General features: G+C 40.9%; 1 protein-coding gene across 2 annotated transcripts in view; it reads right to left on the reverse strand.

Moving 5' to 3' along the window:
* POLE4 (DNA polymerase epsilon 4, accessory subunit) overlaps positions 1-10485 on the reverse strand; it is a 32179-nt gene extending 21694 nt beyond the window's left edge. For both annotated transcript variants that reach the window (XM_032410605.1, XM_032410604.1), the window contains exons 1-3: positions 10207-10485; positions 9564-9648; positions 8852-8893 (exon numbers count right to left, since the gene is read on the reverse strand). In XM_032410605.1, the coding sequence (XP_032266496.1) occupies positions 8852-8893; positions 9564-9648; positions 10207-10419 (340 nt within the window). In that variant the 5' untranslated portion in view covers positions 10420-10485. The remainder of the gene's footprint in view (positions 1-8851; positions 8894-9563; positions 9649-10206) is intronic.
* Between the last annotated feature and the right edge of the window lie 520 nt (positions 10486-11005).

Genomic DNA, 11005 nt, shown 5'->3' on the forward strand with positions numbered 1-11005 from the left:
AAGCACTGAAGAGGCATCAATAACAGTGAAATCCAAGATCTAGAGAAAGCAAGAACACAACGTAACCCAGCCTCCAAATCTGCTTTTGCCCTGAGGTCATTTGCCAGTCCAAAAGACAGAGCTGAGAAATTCTGGCTGAGTCAAATCTATGACTCTGCCCAAGTGGAAAGGTTGAATTTTTTAAAAAGCTGTAATCCCAAAAGGCTATACCCCCAGAGTAAAGCTAGACTAGAATTAAATCAGCCCCCTCACAGACTTGCAGGCAGGGTTCACATATATTAATTACCACAGTGAGCCAAGAATCCTCAAGTCTTGGATTAGGATTAAGGAGATCCTGAATTTACACATTCCCCTAGGTACCTTGCAGCAGCAAATGAAAATCTTTGGAGAAATGTTTCATCACACAGGCCTCTAACTATCCAACAAATAATTTTTTCAAGTACAATGACCAATACACCAAGATAACTAGGCATAAAGAAGAAAAAAGACCATGAAACACTATCAACAGGAACAAGTCAGGAAAAAAAAAAATAAGTCAGCCTCAAAAGGCTGTGGATATTAGACTGGACAGAGACTATAAAACAACTGCACTTACTTTGTTTAAAGAAATAAAAGACAAGCTTCAAAACATCTGGAGCGAATACAATAACAAGTGACAAAGTAGATTTGAAAAATAAGCAAATGGAATTCACAGAACTGAAGATACAGAAACAAAACAAACTAAAAAATCAACAGAAAAGTTTAAAGGATACAAGACCACCAGAGAAAGAATCAGGAAGCTGGGAGATCAGAAAAAAACTACACAGAAGCATAGAGAGGCAAAATAATGATTGAGGTTTAATATACATTTAATGGGAATCCTAATGAGAAAGGAGAGAGAAAGAACAAAGCAGAGCCATTATCTGAAAAGATACTAGCTGAGACTTCTCCAGAACAGATAAAAGACATCAATCCATAGATTTAAGAAGCCTAAGCAGACCAGAGAGGGAAATCTGCACGTAGATACATCCAACTGAATCTAAAGAAAAATCAGAGACAAATATAAAATCTTCAAAGTAACCAAAAGAGGACAAATTAGCTTCAAAAGATTAACAGATTAACAGTGATTTCTCATCAGAAACAATGGAAGCCGGGCGCCTGGGTGGCTCAGTCGTTAAGCGTCTGCCTTCGGCTCAGGTCATGATCCCGGGGTCCTGGGATCAAGGCCCGTATCGGGCTCCCTGCTCCGCGGGAAGCCTGCTTCTCCCTCTCCCACTCCCCCGGCTTGTGTTCCCTCTCTCGCTATCTCTCTCTCTGTCAAATAAATAAATTTAAAAAAATCTTTAAAAAAAAAAAAAAACAATGGAAGCCAAAAAACAGTAGAATGACAGCTTCAACATGATAAATAACTTTCCACCTAAAATTCTATATTCAGCAAGATACCCTTAACAATGAAAATAAAGGCTTTTTCACCACCACCACCCTCCAAAAAACCCATACTAAAGAAGACCCATACTAAAGGAGTTCTAAAGGATTTACTTCAGAAAGAAAGAAAATGATCACAAATGGAGAAGCAGAAATATAAGAGGGGCAAAGATATAAATATGTGGATAAATTCATATATCTTTGCCTGTATAATACAGCAGTAACAGTACCTTATGTGGATTGACAAAAACAAAACAATGCATGACAATAATAGCATGTATGGGGAAGAGGGCCTTGTATAGTGAGTTAGTAGTTCTAAGATCTTATTTTCTTGAGGACAAGATAAAGGTACTATCTTTAGGCACTGATAAAATAAGGATGCATACAGTAACTGGTACAGTAACAAAAGAATAAAGTATATAAGTTCTTGAGAGAGGTAAAAAATAAAATAATTGACTTAAAAAGGGCAAAAAATTGAAAAGAAAAAAACATAAAATAGGACAAATAGGAAGCACAAAATAAGATGGCACATTTAAACCCATATATACCACTAATTACATTAAACATAAATGAACTAAGTGCTCCAGTTAAAGAAAAAGACTGTCAGCCTAAATTTTAAAAAATAACCCAATTATATTCTGTTTACAGATATGGAAAGGTAAAAATAAAAAGATAAAAAAAAATACATACCATGCAGATACTAACAAAGAAAGCTGGAAAATTTTAGAAGTGTTAGACAAAATAGTCTTTAAGGCAAAAAGCACTACCAGAAGTAACAATGGTTAACTTATAAAAAGTCTCAAACACTTAACTACTAGAAGCTACTGCTGACCAGAAGAAGTCTTGCCAATAACATAGCTGATTAGCACATATTTTGTATGTTATGTGTATTATATACTGTATTATTACAATAAAGTAACCTAGAAAAAGAAAATGTTATTAACAAAATAAGGCAAAAAAATACATTTACAGTGCTATACTGTAAAAAATCCCCACATACCCACAGAGTTCAAACCTGTGCAGTCTGGGGCACCTGGCTGGTTCAGTCAGTAGGGTATGCAACTCTTTTTTCTTTCTTTTCTTTTCTTTTTTTTTTTTTAGGATTTTATTTATTTAGAAAGAGAAAGAGCGTGCATGTGAGTGGGAGAGGGAGGAATCTCAAGCAGAATACCTGCTGAGCAGAGAGCCCCATGCAGAGCTCAGATCTTAAAACCCTGAGATCATGACCTGAGTTGAAATCAAGAGTCCCAACACGTAACAGACTAAGCCACCCAGGCTCCCCAGGCATGCAACTCAGCCCCACATTGGGCATGGAGACTACTTAAAAAAAAAAAAAGGCCCCCTTGGGGCGCCTGGCTGGCTCAGTCAGAAGAGCATGCACTCCAGATCTTGGGCTCATGATTTTGAGTCCCATAGTGGGTGTAAGGATTACTAAAAAAATAATAATAAACTTTAAAAAACAAACAAAAAACCTGTGCTGTTCAAGGGTCAGCTATACTATGAAGAACTTCATGCCAACAAATTTGAAAATTTAGATAAATGTAAAATTCCTAGAAAAACTATAATTCGAGGGGGAAGCAGGACAGGACTGCCTCAAAAAATAAAATAAACCTAAAATGATTCCAACATCATCCAAAAAAATTTAATCAGAAATCTTCCCATAAGGGGCGCCTGGGTGGCTCAGATGGTTAAGCGTCTGCCTTCGGCTCAGGTCATGATCTCAGGGTCCTGGGATCGAGTCCCGCATCGGGTTCCCTGCTCAGTGCAGAGCCTGCTTCTCCCTCTCCCTCTCCCTCTGCCACTCCTTCTGCTTGTGCTCTTCTGTCTATCTCTCTGTCAAATAAATAAATAAAATCTTTAAAAAAAAAAAAAAGAAATCTTCCCATAAGGAAAATTCTAGCCAAGATGACTTCATTGGTGAATTCTACCATTCAAATAAATAATGGGGTGCCTGGGTGGCTCAGTGGGTTAAGCGTCTGCCTTCAGGTCAGGTCATGATCCCAGAAGTCCTGGGAGTGAGTCCGCATAGGACTCCCTGCTCAGCAGGGAGTCTGCTTCTCCCTCTGCCCCTCACCCCACTCACTCACTCTCGCACGCGCGCTCTCTCAAATAATAAAATCTTTAAAAAAAATTTAAACTAAAAAAAAACAAATAAGAAATATTTCCAATCTTACAAAGTTTTCTAGAGAACACATAAAAAGGGTACACACACTCTCCAACTAATTTGTATGAGGTTCACATTCAATAGGGAAAAAAATGCCAATCTCTCTTTAAAAACAGTGATACAGGGGCACCTGGATGGCTCAGTCAGTTAAGTGTCTGCCTTAGGCTCAGGTCATGATTTCAGGGTCCTAGGATCCAGCCCGCATCAGGCTCCCTGCTCAGCAGGGAGTCTGCCTCTCCCTCTCCATCTGCCCCTCCCCCACGCTCATGCACGCACACACATGCGCACACTTTCTCACTCTGAAATAAAATCTTCATAAATAAATAAAATTTAAAAACAGTAATACAGCATTTGCAATCTGTTAAAATTAATCTACAAAAAACATAGAGTTAAGTATAATTAATGGGGACACACTGAAAGCTTTCCCTTTGAAATCAAGATGACTGCTACCAGCACATCTATTCAACACTACACTGGAGAATCTAGCCAAGAAAAAAGAAAAAGATAAGGATTGGGAAAACTTCACAAAATTGCCACTACTAGTGGGTATTACTATGTAACTACGGAAATCCAAAAGAATCAACACAAATCATTAGAATTAGCGTTGAGCAAGATGCTAGGTACAAAATTAAGACATAAAACCAGTTATATTTCTATATACTAGCAACATATGAAAATTAATTTTCTTAGAAAGATGCCAATAACAAGAGCATCAAAATTAAGTACTTAGAGGAAAGCATCTAACAAAATATGTCAAGATTTCTTCCTATAAAATAAAAAAACTTTATTTAAAAAAACATTAAAGATCTAAATAAATGGAGAAACATACTATGTTCATGTACTGAAAAACTATTATAAATATATTCTTTCTCCCCCTAAGTAATCTATAGATTCAGTGCAATCCAATCAATACCCTTTTTCTGTGGAATTTGGCAAGCAGATTCTAAAATATACATGAAAATGCAAAGAATCAAAAATAGCCAAGACACTTAAAGAACAAGGTAGGAAGATCTGTTCTTTCAGATAAAGCTACCATAATTGATACAGTGTGGTACGGACATGGTAATAGACACAACGGATCAACAGGTGAACAGAAAATTGAGGAACAGCCTTGATCTATCACAAAAGTAGCATGGCACAGAAAATTATATGGAAAAGTAGCTATCTAAATAATAAGAAAAAAATTAGACCCTTACCTCAGTCTGATACACAAAAAAGTCAACTGTAGTTTTATGAAAGATAAGAAAACTATAAAAATTTTAGCATATAGGAGAATGACTTCATGACCTTGGGGTAGGGAAAAAAGTCTTAAACAGGAAACAAATAGCATTACCTATAAAAAAAAATTAACACATTTGACTACCTTTAATTGAGAACTAGTTTATCAAAAGGTACCCTAAAGGGTGAAAAGACAAATCATAAACCAGGAAAAGATATCTGCTTCCCATATGATGAAAAAGATTCACATTCAGAAAAAATAAAAAATAAAAAGCATACACACACACACACACACACATATATATATAATCACAGATACAGTTATAAATCAATAAGGAAAAAGACAAAATAACCAGGACAAAAACAAGACACCACCCCACCTCAGAAAATGGACATGCATATGAAAAGATGTCACCAGTAATCAGGGCAATGCAAAATAAAAGTACTATGCAATTATCATTAACATCCCTACCAGATTGGCAAAAATCAAATACCAAGTGTTGGTGAAAATGAGGAGCAATGCGAATTATCATACACTCTAGGTAGAAATGTGAATCAGGTGTGTAGAAGTTCAGCAATATCTGCAAAAGAGGGAGATATACATATCCTATGTCCCAGTAATTTTATCCACACACATACACACACACGCCTAGAGCAATATGTTTAAGAATGTGACGAGGGAGCAGAAGGCAAGCTGAAGACAAAGCATCAATAGCGCATTGCTTGTAACAGAAAAAGTTATCCAAATATCCACATTAAAATGATTCAGTTGTAATACTGTCACACAATGGTATGCCATACAGCACAGAAAACAAGAGAGATGTGCAACCACACAGGTGGATCTCATAAATGTGTTAACCTAAAGAAAACAGCCCCAGGACAGAAGATGACTGATGAATCCATACAGTCTGGTTACATTTTTAGAAAATTCAAAAAAATATAAAACCTGTTTAAGGATGCATGCTTATGTGGTAAAACTATAAAGAAAATCAAGTAATTACCAAAAAGTCAAGATACTGTTATGTCAGGAAAGGGGATGGAAAGATCTACCACGAAGAAGGAATATATATGGAGTTTCTGGGGGCTGACACTACTATATCTCTTGACCTAGCTGGTGGTTGCAATGGTGTTCATTTTATTATTTATTGACTTTATATTTGTTATGTGTTCCTAAGGAAAGGCTTAGAAAAGAATATACATAAACTCATCTGCATAAAATATCCAGAAAATTACACAAGAGACTAATAACAGTTGCCTGCAGGGAAGGCACCTCTATGAGAGATTAAAGGACAGAAGAGGTAGAGGAAGTTCTTCATGTTTGGAGAATTGTTCACAGTACTGTTTTTCAACTACTACACTCAACCAATATGTAAAGCATGGGAGATTTTAACTAGGATAACAAGATATGTTACCAGTCTTCACAACGTCAAAGTACAAGTATAGATGACACCAAGTAAAAGCTAGAAGTGGGTTGGGCGCCTGGGTGGCTCAGATGGTTAAGCGTCTGCCTTCGGCTCAGGTCATGATCCCAGAGTCCTGGGATCGAGTCCTGCATCAGGCTCCCTGCTTAGCGGGGAGCCTGCTTCTCCCTCTGCCTCTCTGTCTGTCTCTTATGAATAAATAAATAAAATCTTTAAAAAAAGAAAAAAAAAGCTAGAAGTGGGTTAAAAAATGGGAAAGGAGGGGAGCCTGGTGGCTCAGTCGGGTTAAGCATCTGCCTTCAGCTCAGGTCATGATCCCAGGGTCCTGGGATCGAGCTCCACGTCAGGATCTCCTCTGCGGGAAGCCTGCTTCTCCCTCTGCCTCTGCCTGCCTCTCTCTCTCTCTCTGTCTCTCATGAATAAATAAATAAAATCTTTAAAAAAAAAAAAATGGGAAAGGATGGGTCCACTAATAGTCATACCTTCCAAAGTGGGGAGTTAACCAAAAAAAAATAGATTATTTTAGTATGTTACGTAAACTGTAAAGGTAACAAAGGAACTAAAAATAATGATATAACTTCCAAAAATCAGAATGGAGGGATTTATGGAGCAGTATAGGTTACCTAAATCTTCATTTATCACAGCAGGAAGTTAACATCTGCAGTTGAAAAATCAAGGATGAAGCATATTATTTAGAAATGTAAGTAACCACCTGAAAAGCTAAACACAAACAACAGGAGTGTGGAGCAGCAGCTGCATTTCATTGTAAGCCATTAGAGAACTGATTTTCAAGCATGGATAGATACTGCCTTGATTAAAAAAGAAAAAATAGGGCGCCTGGGTGGCTCAGATGGTTAAGCGTCTGCCTTCGGCTCGGGTCATGATCCCAAGGTCCTGGGATCGAGTCCCGCATCGGGCTTCCTGCTCCTTGGGAGCCTGCTTCTCCCTATGTTTCTCTCTCTCTCTCTCTCTCTCTCTCTCTCTGTCTATCATGAATAAATAAATAAAATCTTAAAAAAAGAAAAAATAATTTTCTACTTAGAGCATATATATCTAAGGACATGAGAAGATTTATTTGACCAGGTACAAAATATAATACTGACTGAATCCACAGGGCCAAAATTCAGGTCTACTAATGTAGGTAGAGCAGAGGAATGCAATTACTGAGATTATTGGATCAAAAGATGAAAATGAATACGGCCACCACTTAGTGACCCTTTATCAAAAATCCAAGCTAAGTACTATGCCATGGTGGAGACCAGAGCAGAAAACTACATAAGATCTCTCCACTTCTATTCCTGGCACCTTCCAATTCATTATCCACAGGTCTGTAGTGTTAAGTCTTTAAAATACAAATCTGATTAAATACTCTGAAAAGTTGGTAATTAAAGATAAGCAGGTAAAGTAGGCTCCGAACATATTTGGAGAACTGATGGGAAGTCAGTCACAAGAAGTTGCCTTCCTCAGGTAGGCAATTAACAAGTTATTTTTAAGAAAAATGAGTAAATAGAAAAAAAGGGTTAAGAAAGTTCTACAAATTGAAAGAATACTCAATAATCTAGACTTGAAGCCAGCCATGGGAAAGTATCTTAAAACACATTAAAAAAAAAAAGTATCAAAAGGGTGAGAGGCCTAGGCTGATATACAGAACAAAAGAGAAAAACAGTGAAATAAATACATCCAGAAATGATTTCTTTTTTTTTTTTAAAGAATATCTCAACTGATTTTTTTTTTTTTAATTTATTTATTTGACAGAGAGAGAGACAGCAAGAGCAGGAACACAAGCAGGGGGAGTGGAAGAGGGAGAAGCAGGCTTCCCGTCGAGCAGGGAGCCTGATGCGGGGCTCGATCCCAGGACCCTGGGATCATGACCCGAGCCGAAGGCAGACGCCCAATGACTGAGCCACCCAGGCGCCCCCAGAAAGGATTTCTGAAGGTAATGATGCTTGAAGGAGATAATGAGAACACTCTGGTATTGTAAAGGTGAGAATGAATGGAAAGTGCATGGCTCTCTCATATTCAATCAGAATACGTGCAGGGAAAAATAAGCTGACCAGATTTAGGAATTATTGGAGAAATAGATATCCATCCAAGAGAAGATGGCTAAAATAAGGTATCTCAAGTATTTTCTACTTCAATGACAGACTTAGTACACGAGTTAATGCAAAATTCTTAAGAACAAACAGACACAGGCAAGTACACGATCTCCCAGTGGCAAAATAATCACTTTATACAGATTCTTGAAGAAGAAAAAAGAACAAGAAGCAACCCTTTAAATGCTGGCAATTGCTTCTGATCTCTAGCATTATGATGAGGGGAAGATTATATAGCATTATATGAGGGGAATGGAGATCAAAGTAGGAAACAAACTTCTCAATCCACCTAACCCCACTAGGATCTTTATATATTCCCTCTCATTTTTTTATTATTAGCAATTTTCAAGAAAAAGTTCTAGTTACCCAAGAGAATTCGAATTGCTAAATCTCACTAGATTTAACATATTAGTTTTTCCCAACTTAATAGGAAGTAGGGAGAAAGAATTATCCCTAAGAAGAACCAAGTAGCAGTTTTATAAGGTTCTGAACTCATATCATTAGCATGGGATAGACAGGTGGAAATGATTACCCATTGACAGAGAACTCACCTTCCAGAAAAGCAAATTCATCCACAGCTTCTATTGCATTATCTGAAACACACAGTAAAAGGACACCTGACTAAGTCTGGTCATTTGGACATCAACCCCTTTAAAAAACCACAACTCACATAATAAAGGGCATGACATTTTATGCGAATAAGGGCATTTATAAACTTTGTCCCCTGCTGTCATGAGATCCATTTCTACTCCACCACCAAATCTTACGTATCAGCTGTCTCTCTACAAAACTAGGAAAACTCTAGGTAAACCCTGTTCAGTGGCGAGAACCTTTTTGCTCTGAAGTCATCAAAGGAGAGTGTAGCAAAATAGAAGGGAAAGTGGGATTAAGGTATACAAAAGCTTACACATGTACAAGGGTTACCAACTAAAGAGGCAGAAATTAAACCCCCAGTTTCTGGGTGAAAAAGAAGTGTCAAGACTGGTACAACATGGCAAAAGGTATAAAGGGGTCTAGTCAGCTTTGGCAACACTTAAGACTCCTTTCATTACCTACCCCACCACCTCTCCAGCCACCCAAAGCATAGGGACCCTAAAGGTTAGGATCTTCTATCACTGTGGCAGTCCAACAGAAAACATCATAGGGAGAGACCCTGTAGCACCTCTCACCTTACAGTGGTGGCTTCTCCCCCAGTGAGAGGGAAGCCTCCCCCAGCCCTCCCTTCTTTGCTCCCAGGTACCGAATACCACAGTGACATTCTACCCAAATCTCTCCTCTGGAGGGTTTTCCTCTTTCCTTGTTGAGCACAGCAGTAGGCATCTTTTGCAATGGTCTCCACAAACAGTTCCTGTGAGGCGAACAAGGAGAATTGAATCAATAGGTTCTAGCACAATTCTTGTGAGCGCTTCTATTTGAGTGATGGGAGGGGAGTAAGGGGTGCTCTGGGGAGCTGCTCAGTCCTGGACTTCATGAGGGCCTATTATTCCCTTTCCCCCTACCCCGGTAGCCCATGACACATCCCTCATCCCTCACTTGTAAATCCACCCCACTCATTCGCTTGACACTCCTACAAGTTATGTTAGACACTCGAAATACCACTTAAAGTTGTTGTCCAAAGCCCTTATGACGAGGCAGGTGTGTTAACAAACCAATAAAACTACTGCAGGTATGTGACTCTTTCTCCCAGTCTTCCCTCCCACAGTTACGTCTCAGAATCCGGTCCCGGCACCTCACTCACCCCCTTACGCTACGCACACGCAGTCCAGACCCTCCTCCTCCCTCGCTTGCCCCCTCTCCAAGCCGCCCCATCGCCGCTACGCCCCGCCCCCCGGAAGGTTCCTGAAGCCCCGCCCCTCGCCACCTCACCGCCCCGCAACCCCGTGTGGCCCTGACGCTCCCGCCGCACCGCGGCTCGTGCCAGAATGAAGATGGCTTCCTGTCCCGCGAGGGTCACGTCGGGGTCCGCCTTCACCAAAGCCTTCACTCGCGCTAAAGGCAGCCTCGAGAGACGAGCCCCGGGCGCACTCGTCGGGGCTTGGGGCTGCGGAGCAGCGGTCTCCCCACTGGGCCCCTCCTCCTCCCGGGGCGTCCCGCTTCCAGCCGCCGCCGCCGCCGCCATCCGGGCCCCGAGCGTGCTGCGCGCGACCGCTGACTGTGCGCGCGCATGCGGCGCCGGCCCCTTTCCCGCGCGCGCTGCGGGCCACGCCCCCTGTGGGCGCGTGGCTCCGCCCTTTACGCGGCTGGACGCTCCCAGGACTCCGGGCGGGCGGGGACGAGCGCTGGGCGTGGCGGCTCTGGTCCTGGTGAGTGCTGTCGGGCCTGGTTGACCCCAAGCACCGACCTTCAGTGCCTGAATGTGGTTCAGCCGGGCCAGTGCCGGGAGGAGCTCCGTGGTCTGGAGAAACCCAGACCAAGCCTGCAAGAGTCTCAGTCAAGAGATAAGCGAGTGATAGACAAGACTGAGAAGGGCAGGTGCCCGTACGAGGCCCGGGGGAGATCCAGCGTGCGAGAAAGAGGGTACCGAGAGGGGCGCGAAATCTGGACCGGTGTCAAGGTGAACAAGATGCCCTAGAAGGAGGTAGGACCTTGGCAGGCAGAAATCGAAGAATTTCAGTCCTGATAGGAAACCACAAATAAAAAGCATAGAGGCTGTGAAGTATGAAGTTGTGTCGATGACAAGCCGTCCACGCTTGTTCAGTCGTGAG

This window comes from Phoca vitulina, unplaced genomic scaffold, assembly GCF_004348235.1.
Source record: "Phoca vitulina isolate PV1807 unplaced genomic scaffold, GSC_HSeal_1.0 scaffold12, whole genome shotgun sequence".
Taxonomy (NCBI): Eukaryota; Metazoa; Chordata; class Mammalia; order Carnivora; family Phocidae; genus Phoca; species Phoca vitulina.